The sequence below is a fragment of the Hippocampus zosterae genome, chromosome 20 (assembly GCF_025434085.1).
Source record: "Hippocampus zosterae strain Florida chromosome 20, ASM2543408v3, whole genome shotgun sequence".
NCBI lineage: Eukaryota > Metazoa > Chordata > Actinopteri > Syngnathiformes > Syngnathidae > Hippocampus > Hippocampus zosterae.
The window spans coordinates 4,706,495-4,732,571 of record NC_067470.1 but is presented as its reverse complement, the minus strand read 5'-3'; the positions used below and the strand labels follow the sequence as shown (position 1 = coordinate 4,732,571).

The following is a 26,077-nucleotide window of genomic DNA, read 5'->3' as shown; positions in this document are numbered from 1 at the left end:
CAAGGTGGAATTCAGTTAGCACGGCAAACATCTCAAAAGGGCCAATTGATTTATTTTATAGAGACCGCATCCATCGATCACAACGCAAATGCTGGCCAGCGCAACCATTTTCAAATTATTGACAAAGAAAGGAAACGCTGCTGGTCCAGGAGGGGAGCCGACACGAATGAGAAAGTACAGCAAACTATCTCAGTGTGACCTGATTAATTTGTTAATAGAAATCGGTGTCCTCATTGCACTTTTCACATCAAGGTGAGAACAGCAGGACTGAGCCGTGAAAGAACCGAAATAGCGACAAGGTTCTGGTGGCAGAGATCCAAAGGCCAAGCAAAAGAATAAAGTGAGGATCGCCGTGTGTCACGCCGAGAACAAACACGACGGAAATATTTCACAGCGCAAGGAGGCCGGCCGTGGATTCTCAAACGTCGCCGAAGGCGACCAAATAAATAGATATCATTTCAAAAGCCTCTCGATGGGCGGCAGAGCCCGGAATGGTGAGAAGGAAAGGTGGGCTCGGCGCTGGTGGGGGAGTGAAGATATCCGGGCAGAGCGCGGACGCTATTAAAAAACTCGGGAGAATGAATTGTTAAATAGCGCTAGAAAGAAATATAAGACATGGCCCCGTTTTTATGCTGCCTCGGCCACTCTGCAGCCAGGTGATAAGAGGGGAAGGTTTTGGGTTAAAAGTGTGTGCGTGCACATACATCCGTGTGCATCTGTCTTAGGTGCCCATCAACATGGCGACTTCAGACTTTAAGAAAATTCCAAAATGCGTGTCGAGTGAGCGTAGGCTATTTTCCACCCGCGATATTTCCGCTTTGACAAACGGAGATTACGAGCATGTGCCTTAACGCATTTGAATTGATACAAGTGTTCCTCCAATCAATCTTCTTTAGTGCAGCCAAAGCAGTCGCCAAATAAATCCCGCCGCTTGTTTTCTCCATCCCGAAGAGCCTCAAAGGGATTGCTTGTTAAATTGTTCAGAACTAATGCAGCAGAGACACCAGGTGGGGTGAGTCACACAATGTCCGCCGCAGCAGTTCCAGCACGGCTCACGCTGGCGCAGACGAATCGTGCCGGTTAAGTGAAATTCATTTTGAAAAGCAAATATGAAAGGGCAGCTAACGGGGAGCGGGGGGCGCAAAGCTCAGTGTTCAACCGAGAGGAAGATGGTCAGTGAGCCGAACGTGCCGTGATCCCCGCTCACAGTTGACGGCAGGTTGCCGTGACAATCTTTCTGACTGCGGAGCGCGATCCCCCGGCCCCGTTTTTCTGCCACATTAGGCCCGCAGTCAAGGTAGAACTCGCGTCCCATTGAGGGAGGAATGCCGTTGTGCAGGTTGGGCGGAAAAACAAAGGCCAAATGCGAGACAGGCATCTGTAAACACTCACACGCGAGCTACTGTGCATTGAAGACCTCCTTCGAACCACGTCAGCGGTTTCCCGCCAGCCGGCCACTTAACTGCACACTGTTCAACAGCTGTTGCCAGGACATGATGCTCACCCCCCACGCACCCTTTGAGCCTTTGACTCGGGCAATTATTATGAAGGGCTTCGTTTTCAAGCAGTGTTCACACCAACCGCAGAGCTGAAATGGATCACCGGGACGTGGTAACAGATTGGCAGAAGAGTGGGGTTTTTTTTGGACAAATTAAGCCTCCGCTTGCTAACGGGACATCATGAGGTGGCACGGTGCCACAGGCAGAGAGTGAGAGAGAGAGAGGACAGTGACTGGGTTTTGGTGTTTCCGAGTGTGGTGGGTGTTTTGTGTTATTTATTTGCGGAGGCGGCCAAATCCCTAATACCATGCTTGCATAGAAGTACAGATAATTGTGTCCTTAAAAAAAAGTAGAGGTACTCAATTAACCTAAAAGTTTCTTTTTTAAAGCACAGTCAAACCTCCATTTGCTTTTAGACCGGACATATTTGGATTTAAAAGTTATGAAGGAATCATAATTTCATACAAGTCTCATTTGGCAGAAAGCGAGGTGGCAATTATTTTGTGTTTTTCCAGGACTTTGCCGATTCAATATTCCACTTGGTGAGGGAGAAGTATCGCTCGCTGGTGGGCGGCTGCAATCCGGCGTACACTCAACACAAATCCCTGGCAGGCATCGTAATGACCCGAGGTATGGAAAATTTCATTGACTTTTATATATCATGTTGAATTATTGAGGCGGCGCAATATAGAGAGAGGCGCGGAAGAGGAGACCGAAGATGAGCAACTGGAAGGACGTCTAGATTTGGAGAAACATTATGAAGACTTCCTGCGCTCGTGGAGTACTTTATGCCTTGCCAATGAATTATTGATGACTCAATCTCGGAGGGTTGGTGAGACATGCCGGGTAGAGTCAGTCTCCCTCCGACCGGCCGCGCTTTCCGTGCTCAAGCAGCTTTGACACAAGTTTGCCGATGACACGGTGGGAATCCTAACGAGATCAGCTTCAATCTGACAACCGACGATGTGACACGGTGGCGGGAACAGCGCGGCGCAGGACACTTCTCGCTGTGATGTGAAACAATGAGTTATGACTGCGCATTCATCTTTCATTCTTTATTCAGAGTTTTTATATGTCGTATCGTTTGCGCATTATGGGGGGATTGTCACCTGCATACACGACCAAATTAGAGACACAAGCCTGGTATTTGTTCCCCACATTATGACAAAATCAGATTTATCGAGTAAACTTTGACATGTGTTTTATTTCCGTCGGGAACCGTGGTTTTAATCAGCTTGCATATTTCATTGCACCTCTCTATGAAAAGCATACACATGCTGCATTACGATCACCCCATCTTTCCATCCATGTTCTACATTGTTCATTCTGTTCCAGGGTCGAAAGGTACCACCACACCCTGGTCAGGTCACTAGATTCGATTACACTCTTAAAACTGCCCGGTTAAAAGTAACACAAATTCAGAAGACACCAAGTTTTGGGTTGACAATTCGACCCGTTCAGTTGCGTCAAAATGTTGCTCCAATAAGGGGTCAAAAGTAGCCATACTGGTGAGTTACAGCTCCCCGAAAGGATTCCAATCCCAGGTTATCAGTAAAGCTGTGGTTAAAAATGATTTTATTAAGAATAGTTTCTACCAAACGGCACCTTTGCCCCATCAGAGGTCACCCCAGCAAGGCATTCACTTGAGTTCTGCCCCTACTTGAAATTAACTACAATTCCACAAGGAAAATCTCCAAAGCGGCTTCAGCTCTTCAACCCACCCACAATTAACCCAACCATGGCGAAGAAGTAACCCAATCTGCTCAAAATCCCCACCTATAGACTCAATAAGATAGCGGCAGAGCCCTTGTGTTGTCAAAATGAAGCTCTTCAATGAACTTCAGCATGAAGTACTTCCTTGCCACTACAGTGAGATTTCACAAAAGTAATGAGCCGGTTTTCCAAAAACTATGAGTACCGAGTTCATGAAAAAGTGGAGAGGCACATTGGGAAAATGCCTCCGACCCCGGAGAATTATCTTCCCCTTGTGGCTACCAGCAGCAGTCTTTGAAGGGTGACCGAGGAGGGATCGGTATCTCTGCGGCGGTGCAGCAGCTCATCAATGTTGACTTCAGTGAGAGCGGCCGCGCTCATCCTGACCTCATCCAATCCTCCTCCTCTCCTCTGCCTCCCAGTAATTGCTTCTGTTTGTTTATTAATAGCGCGTTATCTACAAAGATCCAGACAAACGGCCCGCGCCTTTGCAGAGGTGGCCGCCTCGGCGCTTCTGCCGCCGCTCGCGCAGGCACGGAACTTGACAGGAACACTGGGGAGGCCTGTTCTGTGTTGCCTGCCGCCGCCGCCTTCCCATCCTTCCCCCCCCCCCACTATCCCCTCCTCCTTTGTCTCCCTCCATGTGTCTGATGCCCCGTTTTGCGCCTCAAGAATCTTAATCAGGGTCTGTCTTTGAAGCGCAGACAGACAGCGAATCCCCCTACCCACATGCCAACGGAGTCCCGCTGAGGCAGTTGAGCCCCAATGAGATCGAGATTAGCCTCGCCAGCGGGGTGAGAGTCGCGAGACGAGTCAAAGTAAAGAAGCAGCGCGGGGCATCAAATAGTGTGGAGATTTTCATGTTCAAATGGGCTCAAAGACATTAAAAAAAAAAATCTCAAAATCTGCATGGGAAACTGCTTTTGGTTGAAAAGGTTTTTCCACAATCATCTTTCTTGATTGAAGCTTAGCTGCAAGATGGCGAAACATACAAGAGCGAACAAGAGAGACTGAAGAAGAAAAAAAATCTGAGAGAAAAGGGATTAAAATATGTTGATTACAAATGACAGCTAAGTTATGTTATTTAGCCTGCACGTTCACTTTCAAACAGGGATTTTTTTTTCCCACCACTTAATCTGTTTTTCAAGCTGCATGAAAACGTACCCGTCAGTAATCGTATGCGGCAAGAAAACCCTTTCAAAGTGTGGAGGGGCGGTAGGGCGGTAGGGGGGGGGGGGGGGTAGCAGAGATGTTCACAGTGTGTCTCAGCCCAGGGAGAGATTTTTGGGAGCTTCAGTACCATAGCACAAAGACGCCCCTTATACGCAAGGAGCAGTTGACTGCTAAAACTAATAAAGATTCAACAGGGTGCTCTTTCTATTCTTGCCAACTCTTCCTCTTTACAAGCATTACGGATTTTCAGAGGTTTCCCATGATCCAAAGAACATTTTGGATGACGTGCAACCTAATGTGGCAAAAAGAACCCATGGAAGATAGGCTTTAAAACCGTGACATGTTCATGCCAAACATAATCTGACAAACGTTTTCCTCCTCTGGAATGGCTTGAAAACTCTTTTCTTTAAAATATGCGTTTTTATCTGGAGGGAGAGTCCAGCAAATGGAACTGCATCTGTAGAGGCCCGTGGTAAGATAATCATGGAGATATAGATTAATAATACGTCTATACTTTCTAGAAATAGTTTGCATTTTTCTTCAGTGTAAAAGTACTGCAAATTCTGTGTTAATTGTGACCTCGGTGTAGCCTGTCATGCTTCACCACTTTCCTCTGGTAGTGCTGGAGCAAGGGGGCTTATTGATTTTCGTGTCCTGGATCGATTGTGTGCCCCAGGTTGACAAAAAGGAAGATCCAGAACTAGCGGAATGGACTGCAGGGAAAAAAAAGTATGTAATTATATATATATGCAGCACTGCAGCATCAATAATCAAAAGATGATTGTGAGAATGAATGTGACTTTTGACCCTCTGTCGTTGTATTTTAGCTGATTATTTCTGGTTTTAAAAACACAGCTCGAGGGCGGGCTTTATCTGTAGCCGTCTGCCTCTCTCTGCTCGCCTCCCGCCCCCTTGCCCTCCACCTTGCATCCATCTCTCTCACACTCCCCGGCGAGCCAACAGCAAACTCGGTGCCAATTTCATGGCACGGTAGCGAATAGCGCTACAGAAATTATCCATTGCAAAATTGATCCAAACAATTGCAAAGTGGAACGGTGTGGAGAAGCAGGAGAGTCAAATTGGGAGTCTGTTACCTTTTCGAACTCACTTTTTCCACCGTGAAGGAAATATAGTGAAGACTTACCGGGGAATGCAAAGTGCGGATTTTTAAATGGAGAGATTTTTGGATGCACTCGATTCATAATTGAGTGTGCATTTTGTCCGGTATAGACACGGATAGGCAATGTATCATAAAATAATTCCCCAAACTGAAGGCTCCTTTGACTACAGCCTGATTTTCACAATTTTTGCCTGATGCATGACGGATATCATTTGTGCCACAGTGCAGAGGGAAACTAAAAATGAAAGATTTTACGTAATGGACTGGAAGTGTAAATACCTCCCATAGCTTCCTTGCCCTATATAAGATTACAATCAACAGGAGCAACCGGCCGACCTGGCATACTGTTCCTTACATGTTTTTGGACTCGGGAGAGAAATCCAAAGTTTCCGGAGAGCAACCAGAGAGGCTTTGAGAGTGATCATACAAAATCTGCATGAGAAGACAAGACTCAAACCTGGAATCATTGTACCGATCTGTCGCAGTGCTAACCAGTATTCCACAAATTAGCACCCTAAAAAACAATAATCAAATACGGGTTCTTTCGTGTTATGTCTCCCTTTGTTTTTTTTTCCCCTCAACTGCACACACACATTCCTCATGCCACCCATGACTCCCACCCTCCCAACATTTGCCCCCATTTCCTCTCATCAATGGAGGTGTCAGGATTCTTCCTTCCACTGTGCCGTCTGGGCTGAAGCTGATAAAAGCTCATGCGCAGGTCCGGCAGCGCCTGCGGATCTGCCTGGAGCCAACAGAGCCTGACTTTCTGAGGCGAGGGGAGTGATGTGAGGCAACCGACAAAGGAATGGCTTGCCATTCATGTTCCTCCGCGCGTCACACGCTCGCACGGCCTTACGCCGCTCTCGGAAATCATCACGATGAGAAATTTTGGAGTGTGAGGCAAATATTACTTTAAAAATATGCAGCCACTCGCTCTTGACCCAAACACAGATTCTCATATTTGTGCGAATATATTGTGACATTACATGGAAAGACGGGGTATCTAGCGGAGGGGGTCGGTGAGCACGACAAGTCTGACAGAGAATAATGAAGTGAGTTGCAAAGAACTGATGTAATGAACCAGGGATGAGAGGGTGGCGAATGGAGCAGACAAGGTGGCGGGAAGGTGGGCCACCCGGCAAGCACGATAACCCGAGAGGGCAACCCGGGGGAGCCGAGGTAAATGATGATTAATCACACGAGGAAGCACGAAAAGTCTTGACGGGAGCTGGTGAATGCAGTAGCCGAGACAATGACCTGGCAAAAGGAAGAAAGCTGTTGGGTTGATGGATGACAGGTGATCGAGCCGGAAAAGCTAATGGCGGATCGGGTGAGGCGTAGGGAGAAGCTGGAGGGTATCGAGAAGACGCACGCAGGCACTGGGAAACAAACAATTGCTTGGCGGCTTTCTGCCGTTGATCTTTGCCTAATTTCTGTTCTCATCGGGTCAGTGTGACGCGTTTCGAATTCAAATCGTCTCCAGAAATAAAAACTACAATTCACTAAGACCTGTTCTATCCCTCTTTATGGATATAAACCAATAAATGTGATTCCTCTGTTTAAGAAATAAAAAAGTTCAACATTGGAAGACGCATCTACTTCAATGACATTATGTGGCTTCTTTTTTATTATTTTTTTTAAATGATTGGAAATGTATTCACGCCAACCGTGTCTGTGTGTCGGACAGGTCTGGACATTAACCATGCTCAGGTGGTGGCGTTGTCCACGGGAACCAAGTGCATCAACGGGGAGAATCTGAGTGACCAGGGACAAGTGGTCAATGACTGTCATGCTGAAGTGACTGTGCGCAGAGCCCTGCTACGCTTCCTCTACTCTCAACTTGAGCTCTTCTTTAGGTAAAGCGCAGACTCGAGTGCATGGTTTTCGAGTGCTACTACGGTCTGGCTTTACATTGACTGCTCCATTGGTGGCACTTTATTTTGAAAGTCTCTCTATTTATTTGCGACCAAGTCATCAGTCACAATTGTACAACAATATTGCAAGTTTCTGCTTGAGAGCTTGGCAACGGGCAAGTTGAGGTTTACCTTAGTCATGAACAAAAACATCACTTTTGTTTCTGAAGGCGCTGAGCTAAATGAAGCATGTTCGGAGGCATTACCTTTAAAGTTGATGTTTGCGATGATTTGAACACAACGCACGGGCTCAAGCTTCGCAACTTGCCAGGTTTGCATCGCGTTTCTTGCCAAGATGCCTGCAGCAACTTTAATAACTTATCACATTCAATTCTTAATAGCATTAAGGAGCTTATTTGGCGTGACCTCCTACTGCAGCGCTAGGAATCTTCTATAATAAGCTCCATGGCAAGGTTCCATTCACTGTGACTTCTTAGTAATCACAACACCTTATGCGTGCCAGCTAATGGAACACCTCAGAGTCTTGATAACCTTCGGGGGAAGGTGGGGGTGTTTGTTTTGTTTTGTTTTTTAAATAGAATTGTTGCAAATGTACCCGATTTGTGTGCTCTCAGTGTCGTGGTCCAGTCTGCATACACTCCCACAATAGGCACCAAGAGCAAAAAAAAAAAAAATGATGCCCCTCCCCCGCCCGCCGAAAACTTAATGGCAAGGCTGATTCATCAGATTAGCGGCAAGAAGTGTAGATAGCAGAATGTCATATTTGCATACACAGCCAGACTTTTCCATCTTGGCACAATGCTGGATGGCAGTGACAAGGAGTTGCGGTTGAGCAAGAAGGCTAATGGAGGAGATAACTCATAATGAAATGACCAACCAAAATGCCACAACTGACATATTTACCCACAGTGAAAGCACACCACAGACAGATGAGAGGTTATTGAAAGAGTGCTTGCGATGCTTTTTTTTCCCTTTTTTTTTTTAAATATACCATCCTGTGAGGCAATGACCCACTTGTGATCGGCTGTCTCCAAGTTGCTTTTGTTTTTCATTCATTTTTACAGAACTGTTAGGGTTATTAGACTTTCGAATTTAGATTCAGAGGTAAAGCATGATTGATTTTTTTTTAACTAACTCTACTCAATGGGCTTTATTTTCATGAACTGCATGGCGCACGGCGTGACTGTGTGAAGATTTGAACCCGTGTCGGTAATTTTGCACGCAAGGCACCCGTAACTGAGAGAGGGAGGTCTGCGCTGCTGTGGGAGTTACCACAGCCGATGCCAGTGACGTAGCTCGTACAATAGGATTGATGCTGTGATTTTTTTTTTTTGTTAACAGCAAATGAAAAACATCACAAGAGTTGTTATGTTGCTTATTCTCATGATGTTGTTTTATTTTGTCTTGCTTGTTTGCTCTCAAAGTAAAAGGCCAGATGAGTGGGAACAGTCTATTTTCGTGCGGCATAAGGAACGCAGCTACAGGTTGCGAGACAGCGTCCACTTCCACATGTACATCAGCACCTCGCCGTGCGGGGATGGAAGACTCAACTCGCCCTACGAAATCACAACAGACCGTAAGTGTGTGCTTACCTAAAACCATCTCTGCCTGGAAAATATTACGGAGCTCCACAAGCATAATGTGTACAGTATATCTCCCTCATTTTGTCACATCACATTCTTGCACGTCTTTTCTCTTTGCAGTACCCAGCAGCAGACACCTCATGAGGAAGCACCGCTGCCACCTGCGAACCAAAATCGAATCCGGCGAAGGAACCGTCCCAGTCAGGCGTCGGGGGTCCGTCCAGACGTGGGATGGCGTTTTACAAGGAGAGCAGCTCATCACCATGTCCTGCACTGACAAAATGACCAGGTTTGGGCTGCCAAAGAAATACAAATCGGGACGAAGCACCATCCATCTATCCATTTTCTAATCATCAAATTAGTGTTCCATCAACCTGCCATGCGTGTTTTTTGGAATGTGAGAGGAAACTGGAGTACCCGGAGAAAACCCATGCAGGCACGGGGAGAGCATTCAAAGGGCGGAATCGACCCTGCACCTCTGCACCGTGAGGCCGACAGTGAATTTTAAAAATATGTCTCTAATATCAATTGCTAATATGTTTAAAAATGAGCCTCATCGAGACCTGCACCTTAGAGTTGCAGTTTGAGAAGACCATCGCTCAGTCCTCTGTTGTGTGAAGAGGTTGATAAAAGCACATGTCAAGGGCCAGATAGTGTGTGTGATAGCATGAGGCCAACCCTCCTCCTGTGGCGCCGCGGTTAATTTGACCAATTTGATTCAGTTGGCAAGGGCTGGAGATGGTGTGATTAAATATACCCAGGTCACCACCAAGGGTGAAAGCAATTACTTTTTGTTAAAAAAAAATGGAGTGACAGAGGAGGGTGAAGGGACACCCTGATTTTTTTTCTTCCCCCTCTCCCACCATCGAGCCAGATACACTCTTTGCTCTGCAGCCTCCTCTGAGCACTCTTTATATCGCTGTAAATCACCGGTGTTCATCGTTAAAGTGAGTGGGTCACCAAGGGCCGCTTTATCAAGGTCAAGGTGGAGGGTGAGAGGACTGCAATGTGACCACACACACACACACACACACACACACACACTCTTAAAGTGATCCCCGTCAATGCTCTTTTTGTCCTCTGTAACACCCATTCTACACTGCTATTACTTTTTTATCCCCCCTCTTCCTCCGGGACCTGTACTTTATTTTCGTTAGTTTAGCCTTGAACGTGGAGCATTTTTGGAGGCTCTTTCCATTAATCCTAAACATTTTCAGTCACTTACACGGACGCCACATGGCGATAATCAGCCATTTATGTTCTCTTAGGCCAGGCTGAGAGTCGCCGATGCCCGCCGATGCCCCTTCGCTAATATTTGATTTGACAGCTGGGTTTAATTGAGGGTCCTGAATGGCTCTCATATAATCATGATGTTTTCCATCCTTTCGTAGTTTTATGCAGATGATCACATTACTTTAATGGCGGCGTTTACGGAGGGTGGGAAGAAAGGGGAGAGCGACTGAGAGCGAGAACAGAGGTCTCATCCCCCTCTCTCTCTCTTCTCTCCACTTTTTAAATTCATACACCCGAGCCAGATGGCTGCTTTTTCTTGCATGAGATTAGAAGATGTTTCTGATTCACGGTGTCGCTTTCTGGCTAAATTAATATTTCAGGCTAAACCATTTTGGTTTTTGGCAGAGGTAGCGTGTGCGTCCGCGCAAAGCTCCGAGCGCCTGTGTGGACAGATTGCAGGTAAAATGTGGCCACCGCATCATGAGCTCATTTAGCGATTCCCAGATAGCCGCTAATGTTAATTGACTGCTTTAGGAAGTGAAAGGCGCTGTAATGACTGATTATTAAGTCAGCCAGGAAAGAAAAACAGTAGTCACTGTAATTGCGCCCATGATAAAGCGGCGCTGATTAACCAATGTTACACATCGGAGACCTCTCCTTCGGAAGAAATCCGCCTTCTGCAAGAGCAGGAATTTGAAATGATCATTTTCCATCAGCGAATGAAACCATCTGCTCGCTAAACCGAGGATTCCAGCCGGTTGGTGTTCCAAGTCCGGTCCGGCTGGCTACCTTATCAACCGTCAGTGAGTGAGGCAGGCAGGATGAATCCCCGCCGACGCAGGCGGATCTCCGTTAACAAACTCGCAGTGATCGACCTCTCGCTCGGTGATGGACGGAGGCCTGCCTGCGACGTTGTGCAGTGCATTAACCCCACTGGCACTGACAAATGCACGCATGCTAATGTGCTGCCGTGGTAATGAATGCTGATGCGCTGACCTGTGGCAGTGTTGTTGTTATTGTTGCCACTGCTGATGGTTTGTCTCTCTAACCAGGGGGAAAATGGTCTGTTTGTTTGTATTGACGGTCCGGCAGATGTTATTCATCACGTCCCACATCAAGATAACCATCAAATTGTCTCCCCTTGTCATCGAAGCTTTCAAATCGGTCCCCCCCCCCCTCACTCTGCCTGTCGCCGTGCTCTTAGCTCAACCAACCGCTGACTTTCGCCATCCCTCCGCGATCCCCTCAAACCTTTTTCCTCTCCACACCATCGACCTCGCCTTGTCATCTGCATAAAACACTCCTGAGTGGAGCCTTCCTCCTTCCTTGTACGCAGGTGGAATATTCTTGGCCTGCAGGGGGCACTGTTGAGCCACTTAATGGAGCCTGTGTACCTTCATAGCATGACCGTAGGCAGCCTGCGCCACACGGGCCATCTGGGCAGGGTCCTGAATCAGCGGCAGGAACGACTGGGCCCCCTTCCCGCCAGTTATAGACGCAACCAGCCGCTGCTCAGTGGTAAGAAAGAAAAAAAAAATGCACATGCACACATATACAAAATGTCTTATGCCTGATTTTCATGAGTGAAGGGATTACAATACAAACGCTGAGGTAAAATCCAAATATTTTTATGTATCTACTTGATCTTACTGAACCGCATCAATTCCAAACTGCTAAAACTCGATTTGACGGTTTTCCCCCTCAACTAGATTATCAATATCCACTTCCATTTCTTACATTCCTAAAACATGCCTCCTTAGAATCGACTTGAAGCATCTCTTTTTCTTGTTTTTCCTTTTTGACGGTTGTGTTTTGTTTGCCGTACGAGGTTTATCGTCTCATTCCAGACGTGTCAACTTTGTACCAAATGAGCTGCAGCAGCAGCAGCGCATGCAAACATCACAGACACACAAACTCATCCAGCTGCCCAACCCGACAGTGTCATCGTGGCAGCCAGACAAGCAACGCCGCTTTGCAGGTTCCACCGGGAACCGACAATTTAGTTTGTAGTGAAGCTGAATGATGGGAAAGGTTCTGGATGACATCCAACTTGTCGACGTTGCGTCAGCCATCGCTTCCAATCGAGGCCACTCCCTGAGCAACTTACGCATGCCACGTGGGGCATCTCTGTCTATGGATGTTGTTGCTAAAAATATGTTTACAGTAATAAATATAATCGAGCAATGAATGAGAAAACAAAAAAAAAACAAGTGAACACATACGGGATAGGCAACTTCTGATTTAAACCCGGCGCTGTGTGATACCGTCACAGGTCTCATAACTAAACGCACTAATTCTCGCCTTTTTCACGTCTGCCGAGCATTGTCTCTCCCAGACCGAGAGCCCAATCACGTCTTCCATCAGGGGAAGAAAAATGAAATTGGCTATTACAGACAGAGAGGAGAAGAGTCCATTGAAACGATCCAATGAGCCATGAATGTTTTGAGAAAAAAAAAAAAAGGGAGGCTATAGGCAAGATGGATAGAGCCCCTCTTTTGTACAAAGGAGTGCGTCTGTAAAAGAGAGAGGAAACGGGTAATAAGACAGAGTGCGGATTGTCGTCTGGCAGGCTGCAAAAGAAGAGCAACTGTGGGTATGGAGGAATAATGGGGATGATGGAGAAAATGGAGATTTGTCGACATGCAGAGTGCAGCCAAAGTCTCGTGGACCCAAACCGGAAATGTTTATTTACAACTCAAAGGCAAACGATGGCGCTGGAGAGTCGCGTGGAGCAGACGAGGAAGGCGCGAACACGGGGATAGACCAAACGAGGCGCACAGTCAAATTCCTGAGACGCAAAAATCCGGTATGGCCTTGTTGACCTGATCATGTTCTAATAATGGTATAATGAATAATAACGGGGCGGCCCGGTAGTCCAGTGGTTAGCACCTCGGCTTCACAGTGCAGAGGTACCGGGTTCGATTCCAGCTCCGGCCTCCCTGTGTGGAGTTTGCATGTTCTCCCCGGGCCTGCGTGGGTTTTCTCCGGGTGCTCCGGTTTCCTCCCACATTCCAAAAATATGCATGGCAGGCTGATTGAACACTCTAAATTGTCCCTAGGTGTGAGTGTGAGTGTGCCCTGTGATTGGTGGGCAACCAATTCAGGGTGTCCCCCGCCTACTGCCCAAAGACAGCTGGGATAGGCTCCAGCACCCCCCGCGATCCTAGTGAGGATCAAGCGGCTCGGAAGATGAATGAATGAATGAATGAATGAATGAATAATAACGGTGTTGAGTATAATTATAAATTATTTTCTTACCTCCCCCCCATAGTGCCCCCCCATCAGTGGGTGGTCACAGTGGTTAGAAGTGAGGGTCACTTCCGTCCTTTTCCCATCAAGCAAACATCAGCTTGGATGTGATTTGAAATTGAAAAGTCCAAGATCATGGTGACCTTCACCCCACGACACAGAGATTGGCCGATACTACAAATCATGTGAAAAAAAAATTGTCAGGTGTCAGTCACGTTTGACTGGTAAACTCGCTACACCTCACGGAGGGACTTTTTCACTTGGCGATCAACTGGGGCTTTTCGAGCGGTTTCGTCAAGTCTCCCTTTGTGTTTGGTGCTCTCCCGCAGGGTTAAGCTGTGACGAGTATCAGCATTCAGGGAAGGCCTTGTGCGTGAGCGTCAACTGGACGCTGGGCGACGCGCAACTGGAGGTGGTCAACACCGCCACGGGACGGAGACGTGACTCAGGGATGCCTTCACGCCTCTGCAAACACGCACTGTTCACGCGTTGGAACAGGCTTTCCTGCAAGGTGAGGACTCGTTCGCTCGACTCTGCCGAAAGGAGCCATTGTGAGGTTCAAAAAGATCTGTGAAATTATTTTGACAAATGGTGATGAAATGCGCACGCCATCGGGTTTGATGTTCAGCGGAGTCCTGCATATCTGCGGTTCAGCTTTTGCAAATTTGACTATTTGCAAAAAATTTTGGGGCGGGGGGATAGACCCCGCCTCCCCAAAAAAAACTCACCTATTGTTTTTGTTCTTAGGCCAAAAGGAACATTTTGGCGTCAACTGTGTTGGACTGAGAGAGGGAATTTCATTTAGTTCACAAAAATTGCGAGTCATAAGTGAAGACTTGGTGCCTGGAATATTTCCTTCTAAGTCATCGAGATCTGAGATGCGATTTAAATGTGCCAAGCAGTGTGTTTCATGCAGAGTCCGTCCGACCAGAAATGCGTTCCTCTCCTCTTTTTACAGCGGCAACTCTCCCTTCTTGTCTCAGCTGTGGATCAGCCAACATTGATTTATTTTACTCGCGTGGAACATTTCCGTGGCAAATGTTCCCTCAAGGTTACAATTCCATTGTGAGCTACTCACGGCAAACGGAAGATAACACCTCTCTGAAACCCGATGATGCATTAAGCAATTTCGGTCGGTAAAATCCGATTTTGGATAAGTTCAACTATTGTGTAATGTTTTAGTTCAACAAAGGGAGGTTGCCCGCGTCTCTCGTCATAATGGTGGGAGGTCATTGCGCAAAGAACAACGGCGCGCCATCAAGATGCCCTTGCTGCAATGTCAGCCGGCAAACACGACACCTCAGAGAAGCAAATAGCCTTTGGCTTTATAATGTTTACTTTCCTCTGAGTCATTTTCATTAAAAAAAAAAAGTTTTAATGAAAAAAAAAAACAACAACCAAAGCGCAGCACTGAACTCAAGGCAGTCAAATCCGAATAACAACACACTTAAGGTAAAAACGTGCAGACATGAAGTAACATTCTCACGTGTGAAAACAAGCCAAACGCTTTTCACAATAACATATATTGCCCTTGAACAATTTTACAAAGGTCGTTAGAGGTCACCGATGTGTGTTACGGAACTGTCAACGCACGTATAAGAAGGTGACGAGAGTGCTCCTTCTCACCGACAGAATTATAACCTGGCATTCCTTTAAAACAGAAAGCTTCCTCCTTGCCTTTTCCCATTTCTTTTCTTGCAAATTTCGAAAGTGCCGAAGGGAAAATAAAATGACGATTCGTCATTTTCTTAAAGGGCTCGCGCGAGTGTCACGCAATGGCACAACGAGAAGGATGATGTCAATCCTTTCTAATTGTATAGCGTGACAAAACTCCATTGAATCAAAACAGTAAACGGCCCATTTCTATCACACACACACGCACACACACGTTATCGGGAGATCTGTGCCAACATCAAGAGAAAAAAAACACAAGCGCAACGCATTTGTCTTTCTCCCGTAGATAAACGCGTTGACCCGCCAGCATGGGCTGTTGGCGGCTTATCGCAACCTGCCAGCGTCGATCTTTAACGGCAGACCTCGCTGCACTCTAATTTCCATTCAGAAACTTGATGTAACAAACAGTGGCTTCATCACCAAATGGCGGCCGTTAAAGCATAATGACTATGAAACGATAATTATTTGGAGAAGTACTCGAACCCCCCCGCCCCCCTTCTCACCCGACTCCCCTCCACTCTCTCCTCCTCACATAAGTGTTCCCTTCGCGATGCATATAAGGGCCACGCAAGAGCAGTCACTCCAATCTCCAGAAGAAACTTTTGCATTCTTACCCCCCCCCCCCCCCACCACCCCCCCAGCTCCTTTGTCTGGGCGCTGATCTTCATTGTTTCCCCTTGCGACAGTAGTAATGCACAGAAAGCGCCGAGAATGTTCAATTGCTTGTGAAATTTAAATGGAGGAGATTACACAGCTGTTGAAGGCCCGCCCCCCCTCCCACCGCAACCCCTCCTAAATGCATTTGTGCCACCTCATTCGCTTTGTTTTGCTCGTCATCTTCCCTCGCTCAACCACTGCAACCTTTAGCCTTTCAGCAGATTCCGTCTTATTCTTTCGAATGACATTCGTCGGGTTAATAGAAAGGTAGTTTAAAAAAAAAACTGGTGAAAGTAAAAGTACTGAGTGCAGACTGTGTACTTATGAACTTCATCTAATGTCAATTGACTAACCCGACAAAAAAAAAAAAAAAAGCTAAATTGGTTCATGTTAACGACAGAAAAAAGCGTAAAATTGAGGCCGGACAGCGATTCCCATTTTTTTACATTTACGGAGCTTTGCAATACAGATCGTTTGTTGCCATAGTACTTGTCAGGGCCAAGTGATTGCGCAAACCGATGCTCGATACGACGATGTTTCCTCACCCGTGTGAAAAACGTACTAGGTCACAATGGAAACTACGACGCACGTCCTGATTTTCTTTTTGCTCTTCTCGTCTTTGCTAGCTGGGGATCCCCGCGTATCGCTCGGAGGACGGCCAGCCGGTTTACTGCCAGGCCAAGATGGCGGCACGCCCTTACCAGACAGTCAAACAGCAGTGGTTCAGGTCTCTCCAAGAAACAGGCCTGGGCACCTGGGTGAAGAAGCCACCTGAGCAGGAACAGTTCCTGCTATCGGACTGAAGAGTGTGTTTTTTCTCTGTGCATCTGTGAACACGGAAAAAAAATCATATTTTGTCAAGCGGTTGCACACAATGGAATCATCTGGCTTTAGATGCATTTTTCAAGTAATAGTTCATGTAAACAATGTATGGGATCCAGATGATTTTATTTCGTGCAACCACTTGACAATATAAAGTTGGGTAAATTCAGCACACCGTTTTTTTTTTGGTTGTTTTTTTCAGTGTATGTAAGTGTGAAAGTGTTTTTAGGGTAAGGTAGGGGCCATGCTCTTTGCAAAACACACACCTGCATAACGCAAAGCGGAAACTGTGCGTGTGTTTGGTTGTGAATGGGCCACACATCCACTCCACCGCTCAACGTACCCGAAAAAAACCCCACAAAAACGAAAGGTCAACTAGATGTGCCAAAAGGAACAGGAAATTATTTTTTTGTTTGTTTTTTTATTTTTCAATGCTATGTTTCCTCTAAACTCAGTTACACACACACACGTGTGTGCCAACACACCCTCCTACAAACCCCCCACCCGACCCGCCCCCCCAACCCTCAGGTGTGGCGACTGTCAAAGAAGGGTGGAGTAACCTTGAGCTAAATGAAAGGCAGCCGCTATCTTGTCATCAGCTATTTCCGGGCCCCAAAGCTCCCGCTGAGGAGCAAAGCGATGGGAGGGAGAGAAAGAGACGGAGGAAAGGAAAGCGAGAGAGAGAAAGAAAGAGAGGACCACGTCCAATTATTGGCCCTGTCATGGTGATGGGTGATAGAGGAAGAGAAAGTGAGGAAAAAGAAGGGAGAGACACAATTCAATGCCATCTCAAGATACCCGTCCTCACCTTTCTTTGTGGTTGCCCTCTGACTCGGCCCTTTTTCTGGCCACGTCCTTTGTCCACATCACTACCCCCCCCCTCCCCCCAGCCCCACTGCTCCTTGCCAATCTCACGGCAGCCTCGCCTTTCAAGCGCAGCACAGTTGAACACAAGACGACAGGTTAATACACCCCACTGGGTCGGGAGAAGATGAGGTGCGTGAGCCCGGCCATTAGCGCTTCTCAAAGTGCGCGTGAAGCTGATGATGGAGGGAGCGCCTTTTTTTTTTTCTGCTCAACTCTTTCATACCTAATATGTCTCCTTACCCTTTTTTATGTTCTGACCTGGATCCACGTGTCAGTATTGCACATCACTTTTTGAACACCGGGGCCTTGTTGACCTGATCATGTTGTAATAATGGTATAATGAATAATGACGGTGTCAAGTATATTTATAATTTTTTTTCTTACCCCCCCATACCGCCCCCCCCCATCAGTGGGTGAAATTCCCTTTCAGCCCCAGGTGAGGAAAAATAATAATAATCTAGCCATCCCTGCAAATATATACTCTCTCACATTTAATTTTCAGTCCTTAGTTTGTCAAACCAGGATGTTTTTGGAATGTGGGAGTACCTATGCAACCGCCCCGCCCCCCAACAAAAAAAAAATGGAACGCTCAAGCGTGAGGTCCATGTGCTGCCTCATCATTGCTCCTGATTTAGAGAGTATGCGTTCTCACTAATGTAGCTCAGTATTACATTATCCACAAGTCAGCGTTCATCTGCATTCTGATTAAAGAGACTGACAACTAGCGGCCGACCTGTTAAATGTGGAAGCAGTGAGAGTGACATCTTGTGGCAATTCCATGCCATGCTTCTTTGACCCGCGCCCCCTCCGCCCAGAGAAGCAGACACTTTTACAATCGGATAAGTAGCAAGTCAACATACGAGCCAACATCCGCCTTTGCAATGACAGTGCCCCGTTTTTAATTCAAACTTCACGGTATTATTCAGGTTGTAGTTTGTGCAAGTGCTCATGATGTTGTGGTGAATTGATATGTGATCGGGTGATACATGGCACCTCACGATGCTAAACAACCTGCCGCCACTATTTTTTCAAATATGTAAATCAAAAAAGCTTTATTTGTCACCTACTGTACGTGTCAACGACATTCATCACAGAGAGACTTTACCATTTGTTTCCAAAAATACATTCAATCCATGTCTGAATGGCAATATTCAACCTACAACTGTACATATGTAAAATTCTACGATCTATGTTGAGAAGAGCCCCTCAAATGTCAAATGATGATGTACATTTATAGTACTGTATATGAAGAACTGCTGCTAAGGTCTTTTAAAATGCACTTCAGTGACAAATTGGAAAAAAAAAAGTTAATGTTTGTACTGTAAATGTGAATAAAACCCCAACATTGTGAAATGTGATCTTATTTATTTGAAGTGGAGTATGATTACATTCCAGTGCGATTGAAGTACACGCTTGCAATAAAAAAAAAATAATAATAATAATAATTTTTTAAAACCTCCCACACCGCCCCTCAGGAGACTATGAACACATATTAAAGCAAGGGGCCCCACATCCTATTGACTACCACCCTCCAAAAAACAACCATTTATAGAAAGGCGTTTTTGGCCGAAAAAAAAACGACCATGTATAGTAAGGCGTTTTTAGCCGGGAAAAAACGGGCATGTACAGTAAGGAAATTTTTGCAGAAAAAAAAAACATTTCGAAAGATGTTTTGGGCCGAAAAAAAATGACAATGTATAGTAAGGCGTTTTTGGCGGGAAAAAAACGACCATGTATAGTAAGGCATTTTTAGCCGAAAAAAACGACCATGTTTAGTAATGCAATTTTTGCCGAAAAAAACGACCATGTAAGGCAATTTTTGCAGAAAAAAACGAACGAAAAAACAACCATGTATAGTAAGGCTACAAAATGGCTTTTTCGGCTAAAAACACCTTCCTATATATGGTCGTTGTTTTCGGTCTAAAAACACCTTCCTATACACGGTCGGTTTTTTTCGGCTAAAAACGCCTTACTATACACGGTCGGTTTTTTTGGCTAAAATGGCTTCCTATACATGGTTGTTTTTTCGGTCGTTTTTTTTGGCCAAAAATGCCTAACTATACATGGTAGTTTTTTTCGGCTAAAAACGCCTTACTATACATGTTCGTTTTCTTTCGGCCAAAAATGCCTTACAATACATGGTCGTTTTTTTCGGCCAAAAACGCCTTACTATACATGGTCATTTTTTTCGGTCTAAAAACGCCTTACTATACATGGTTGTTTTTTCGGTCGTTTTTTTCAGCCAAAAATCCTTACTATACATGGTGTTTTTTTTCGGCAAAAAAAGCATGACTATACGTGGTCGTTTTTTCGGCCAAAAACGCCTTACTATACATGGTGGTTTTTTTCGGCTAAAAACGCCTTACTATACATGCTCGGGTTTTTTTTGGCCAAAAACGCCTTACTATACATGGTTGTTTTTTCTGTCATTTTTTTCGGCTAAAAACGCCTTACTATACATGGTCGTTTTTTTCGGCCAAAAACGCCTTACTATACATGGTCGGTTTTTTTTTGGCCAAAAACGCCTTACTATACATGGTTGTTTTTTCTGTCATTTTTTTCGGCTAAAAACGCCTTACTATACATGGTCGTTTTTTTCGGCCAAAAACGCCTTACTATACATGGTCGTTTTTTTTGGCTAAAAATGGCTTACTATACATGGTCGGGTTTTTTGGCTAAAAACGCCTTACTGTACATGGTCGTTTTTTTGGGCTAAAAACGCCTTACTATACATGGTCGTTTTTTTCGGCTAAAAACTCCTTACTATACATGGTCGGTTTTTTTTGGCCAAAAACGCCTTACTATACATGGTTGTTTTTTCTGTCGTTTTTTTCGGCTAAAAACGCCTTACTATACATGGTCGTTTTTTTCGGCCAAAAACGCCTTGCTATACATGGTCGTTTTTTTCGGCCAAAAACACCTTACTATACATGGTCGTTTTTTTCGGCCAAAAATGGCTTACTATACATGGTCGGTTTTTTTGGCCAAAAACGCCTTACTATACTTGGTAGTTTTTTTCGGTCTAAAAACGCCTTACTATACATGGTTGTTTTTTCGGTCGTTTTTTTCGGCCAAAAACGCCTTACTATACATGGTCGTTTTTTTTCGGTCTAAAAACGCCTTACGATACATGGTTGTTTTTTCGGTCGTTTTTTTCGGCTAAAAACGCCTTACTATACATGGTCGTTTTTTTGGGCTAAAAACGCCTTACTATACATGGTCGGTTTTTTTGGCTAAAAATGGCTTACTATACATGGTCGTTTTTTTTGGCTAAAAACGCCTTACTATACATGGTTGTTTTTTCGGTCGTTTTTTTTCAGCCAAAAATGCTTTACTATACATGGTCGTTTTTTCGGCCAAAAACGCCTTACTATATGTGGTAGTTTTTTTCGGTCTAAAAACGCCTTACTATACATGGTTGTTTTTTCTGTCATTTTTTTTCGGCTAAAAACGCCTTACTATACATGGTCGTTTTTTTCGGTCTAAAAACGCCTTACTATACATGGTTGTTTTTTCGGTCGTTTTTTTCGGCTAAAAACGCCTTACTATACATGGTCGTTTTTTTTTGGGCTAAAAACACCTTACTATACATGGTCGTTTTTTTCGGCCAAAAATGGCTTACTATACATGGTCATTTTTTTTGGCCAAAAACGCCTTACTATACATGGTCGTTTTTTTTGGCTAAAAATGGCTTACTATACATGGTCGTTTTTTTTGGGCTAAAAACGCATTACCATACATGGTCGTTTTTTTTCGGTCTAAAAACGCCTTACTATACATGGTCGTTTTTTTGGCTAAAAATGGCTTACTATACATGGTCGTTTTTTTCGGCTAAAAACGCCTTACTATACATGGTCGGTTTTTTTTGGCCAAAAACGCCTTACTATACATGGTTGTTTTTTCTGTCGTTTTTTTCGGCTAAAAACGCCTTACTATACATGGTCGTTTTTTTCGGCCAAAAACGCCTTGCTATACATGGTCGTTTTTTTCGGCAAAAAACACCTTACTATACATGGTTGTTTTTTTCGGCCAAAAATGGCTTACTATACATGGTCGGTTTTTTTGGCTAAAAATGGCTTACTATACATGGTTGTTTTTTCGGGCGTTTTTTTCGGCAAAAAACACCTTACTGTACATGGTCGTTTTTTTCAGCTAAAAACGCCTTACTATACATGGTGGTTTTTTTCGGCTAAAAACGCCTTACTATACATGGTCGTTTTTTTTTTGGCCAAAAACGCCTTTCTATACATGGTTGTTTTTTCTGTCATTTTTTTCGGCTAAAAACGCCTTACTATACATGGTCGTTTTTTTCGGCCAAAAACGCCTTACTATACATGGTCGTTTTTTTTTGGGCCAAAAACGCCTTACTCTACATGGTTGTTTTTTCTGTCATTTTTTTCGGCTAAAAACGCCTTACTATACATGGTCGTTTTTTTCGGCCCAAAACGCCTTACTATACATGGTCGTTTTTTTTTGGCTAAAAATGGCTTAATATACAAGGTTGTTTTTTCGGGCGTTTTTTTCGGCAAAAAACACCTTACTGTACATGGTCGTTTTTTTCAGCCAAAAACGCCTTACTATACATGGTCGTTTTTTTTCGGTTAAAAATGCCTTACTATACATATTCGTTTTTTTTGGCTAAAAACGCCTTACTATACATGGTCGTTTTTTTCGGCTAAAAACGCCTTACTATACATGGTCGGGTTTTTTTGGCCAAAAACGCCTTACTATACATGGTTGTTTTTTCTGTCGTTTTTTTCGGCTAAAAACGCCTTACTATACATGGTCGTTTTTTTCGGCCAAAAACGCCTTGCTATACATGGTCGTTTTTTTCGGCCAAAAACACCTTACTATACATGGTCGTTTTTTTCGGCCAAAAATGGCTTACTATACATGGTTGGTTTTTTTTGGCCAAAAACGCCTTACTATACTTGGTTGTTTTTTCTGTCGTTTTTTTCGGCCAAAAACGCCTTACTATACATGGTTGTTTTTTCGGTCGTTTTTTTCGGCCAAAAACGCCTTACTATACATGGTCGTTTTTTTCGGTCTAAAAACGCCTTACTATACATGGTTGTTTTTTCGGTCGTTTTTTTCGGCTAAAAACGCCTTACTATACATGGTCGTTTTTTTTGGCTAAAAATGGCTTACTATACATGGTCGTTTTTTTTGGCTAAAAACGCCTTACTATACATGGTTGTTTTTTCGGTCGTTTTTTTCAGCCAAAAATGCCTTACTATACATGGTCGTTTTTTCGGCCAAAAACGCCTTACTATACGTGGTAGTTTTTTTCGGTCTAAAAACGCCTTACTATACATGGTTGTTTTTTCGGTCGTTTTTTTTTCAGCCAAAAACGCTTTTACTATACATGGTCGTTTTTTTCGGCTAAAAACGCCTTACTATACATGGTCGTTTTTTTTTTGGCTAAAAACGCCTTACTATACATGGTCGTTTTTTTTGGCTAAAAATGGCTTACTATACATGGTTGTTTTTTTAGTCGTTTTTTTCAGCCAAAAATGCCTTACTATACGTGGTCGTTTTTTCGGCCAAAAACGCCTTACTATACGTGGTAGTTTTTTTCGGTCTAAAAACGCCTTACTATACATGGTTGTTTTTTCGGTCGTTTTTTTTTCAGCCAAAAACGCTTTTACTATACATGGTCGTTTTTTTCGGCTAAAAACGCCTTACTATACATGGTCGTTTTTTTTTTGGCTAAAAATGGCTTACTATACATGGTTGTTTTTTCGGTCGTTTTTTTCGGCCAAAAACGCCTTACTATACGTGGTAGTTTTTTTCGGTCTAAAAACGCCTTACTATACATGGTTGTTTTTTCGGTCGTTTTTTTTTCAGCCAAAAACGCTTTTACTATACATGGTCGTTTTTTTCGGCTAAAAACGCCTTACTATACATGGTCGTTTTTTTTTTGGCTAAAAATGGCTTACTATACATGGTTGTTTTTTCGGTCGTTTTTTTCGGCTAAAAACGCCTTACTATACATGGTCGTTTTTTTTGGCTAAAAATGGCTTACTATACATGGTTGTTTTTTTAGTCGTTTTTTTCAGCCAAAAATGCCTTACTATACATGGTTGTTTTTTCTGTCGTTTTTTTTCGGTCTAAAAACGCCTTACTATACATGGTTGTTTTTTTCGGCTAAAAACGCCTTACTATACATGGTCGTTTTTTTTCGGTCTAAAAACGCCTTACTATACATGGTTGTTTTTTTCGGCTAAAAACGTCTTACTATACATGGTCGTTTTTTTTCGGCCAAAAACGCCTTACCATACATGGTCGTTTTTTTTCGGCCAAAAACGCCTTACTATACATGGTTGTTTTTTCTGTCATTTTTTTTCGGCTAAAAACGCCTTACTATACATGGTCGTTTTTTTCGGTCTAAAAACGCCTTACTATACATGGTTGTTTTTTCGGTCGTTTTTTTCGGCTAAAAACGCCTTACTATACATGGTCGTTTTTTTTTTGGCTAAAAACACCTTACTATACATGGTCGTTTTTTTCGGCCAAAAATGGCTTACTATACATGGTAATTTTTTTTGGCCAAAAACGCCTTACTATACATGGTCGGTTTTTTTGGCTAAAAATGGCTTACTATACATGGTCGTTTTTTTTTGGCTAAAAACGCCTTACTTTACATGGTCGTTTTTTTCGGCCAAAAACGCATTACCATACATGGTCGTTTTTTTTCGGTCTAAAAACGCCTTACTATACATGGTCGTTTTTTTTGGCTAAAAATGGCTTACTATACATGGTTGTTTTTTCTGTCTTTTTTTTTCAGCCAAAAATGCTTACTATACATGGTGTTTTTTTTCGGCAAAAAAAGCATGATTATACGTGCTCGTTTTTTTCGGCTAAAAACGCCTTACTATACATGGTCGTTTTTTTTGGCTAAAAACGCCTTACTATACATGGTCGTTTCTTCGGCTAAAAACAACTTTGTCTACATGGTGGTTTAAGAAGGAATGAACATTGTTACTCGGACCAGGGATCGAACACCCAAACTCTAGCTGGGACGCACACACTTTACATGTGAGCCATGCTCCCACACAGATGCATTTGTTTTTTGGGGGGTGTCTTTCCTCATATAAGCCTTGCTAAACATCGATGGCAAAGGAAAGAAGGGACATGGTTGCCACCACCGGGGTTCGAACACCCAACCTCTGGATTGACACTCCATCACTCTAACCCTGAGCAATGCTCCCTAGCAGATGCAATTGTTTTTTGGGGGGTGTCTTTCCTCAAACAAGCCTTGCTAAACACCAATGGCAAAAGAAAGAAGTCGGTTTTTTTGGGCTAAAAACGCCTATACCTGGTCGGTTTTTTCGGTCTAAAAACGCCTTACTATACATGGTCGTTTTTTTGGGCTAAAAATGGCTTACTATACATGGTCATTTTTTTCGGCTAAAAAGGCCTTACTATACATGGTCGTTTTTAACCATTAAAAACAATCAAATCATATTTTAAAGTTTGTATGCATGTGTTTCTCATCGCTTTTCGGAAGAGTAGTTTTGAACACAAATCAATGGAAAACGGTGGCAATCTTTCACGCAGAAACACATAAAATGACATGGATGGCTACATCTTGCCCAAGGGCTTCAAGGTATTTGTCACCCGCCCATGCAAATGAATCTTCAGACGGTGATATTGATATATTCAGATGAAGAGTGTTCCACTTAAAAAAGACGCAAGAGGTCACACAGGGATTTTTGAAAACAAATTGTAAACGTCACATTCGTGAAACATAAGTAACCAACAACTTGTGTATGTAACATGACGGGGATAAAAACATCACCAACACAAGACATCTGAGTTGGCAACAGGCAGGTGATGATGCACTTCGTCGCTGAATTACAGGGTCATTATTTGGACGCAGTTACTCCAAAATAACAACACTGGTGTATAATTACTCGAAAAAATTCTTCACATGAAAAGAGCGTAAAGATGCACCAACCTGACACATTACTGCTAAACTTACAACACTTTGCATCTCTTTAGAAAGGCAGAATAAAGCAAACAGCGAAAGGAAATAGTCCCAGTGCAAAACACGGAACCAGGCAACATAAGTTTGAACTGTTGACATCGGAGCACTGCGGACAAACTTTTTTTTTTTTGGAATGGTGTAGCTGTGAAACGTTAAGGAAGCAAATCATTTGGATTTCTCATGAGGCACTACTACAGCTTGACAAAAAGTCTTAAATGATCACAACGTCTTCATTGATGTCTTTCCAAACAAAAAGGATGTGTACTATACAACAGCATAATCCATTCATTTGCAAGAATCTGATGGAGGTCACTTCTTCAGGCAACGGCACAAGACGTACATTTTATCATACTTAACAAATTGTCTTGGAAATAGAAATGGCTCGATTTCTCTTCATGCAACCACTCAGCAGTAACTTAACAGCGGTGATGTGAATACACACAAACATCCGCGACTCACAAAAAGTTGAGGATGTGGGCTTTTGGGCTGAAATTTCAGGATGCACGACCACCTTCACGGGTGAACTTAATTCGACCTTATCTAAACCTTGGAATGCACTTCCAACCGTTTTTTTCAGTGTTATTTGCATGACAGGCTGTTCACGAACGTGAAGCTCCACG

At 43.9% G+C, this 26,077-nt stretch overlaps 3 protein-coding genes across 5 annotated transcripts in view; 2 read left to right on the top strand and 1 right to left on the bottom strand.

Moving 5' to 3' along the window:
• Positions 1–18,028, top strand: part of adarb2 (adenosine deaminase RNA specific B2 (inactive)) — a 127,608-nt gene extending 109,580 nt beyond the window's left edge. For all 3 annotated transcript variants that reach the window (XM_052054726.1, XM_052054725.1, XM_052054727.1), the window contains 7 exons: positions 2,015–2,129; positions 7,196–7,364; positions 8,807–8,958; positions 9,086–9,254; positions 11,535–11,716; positions 13,777–13,958; positions 16,405–18,028. In XM_052054726.1, the coding sequence (XP_051910686.1) occupies positions 2,015–2,129; positions 7,196–7,364; positions 8,807–8,958; positions 9,086–9,254; positions 11,535–11,716; positions 13,777–13,958; positions 16,405–16,581 (1,146 nt within the window). In that variant the 3' untranslated portion in view covers positions 16,582–18,028. The remainder of the gene's footprint in view (positions 1–2,014; positions 2,130–7,195; positions 7,365–8,806; positions 8,959–9,085; positions 9,255–11,534; positions 11,717–13,776; positions 13,959–16,404) is intronic.
• Positions 1–26,077, top strand: part of LOC127593357 (leukocyte elastase inhibitor-like) — a 281,443-nt gene that overhangs the window by 167,720 nt on the left and 87,646 nt on the right. The window lies entirely within an intron of this gene.
• Positions 1–26,077, bottom strand: part of LOC127593348 (WD repeat-containing protein 37-like) — a 217,927-nt gene that overhangs the window by 182,584 nt on the left and 9,266 nt on the right. The gene's annotated exons all lie outside the window — the stretch shown is intronic.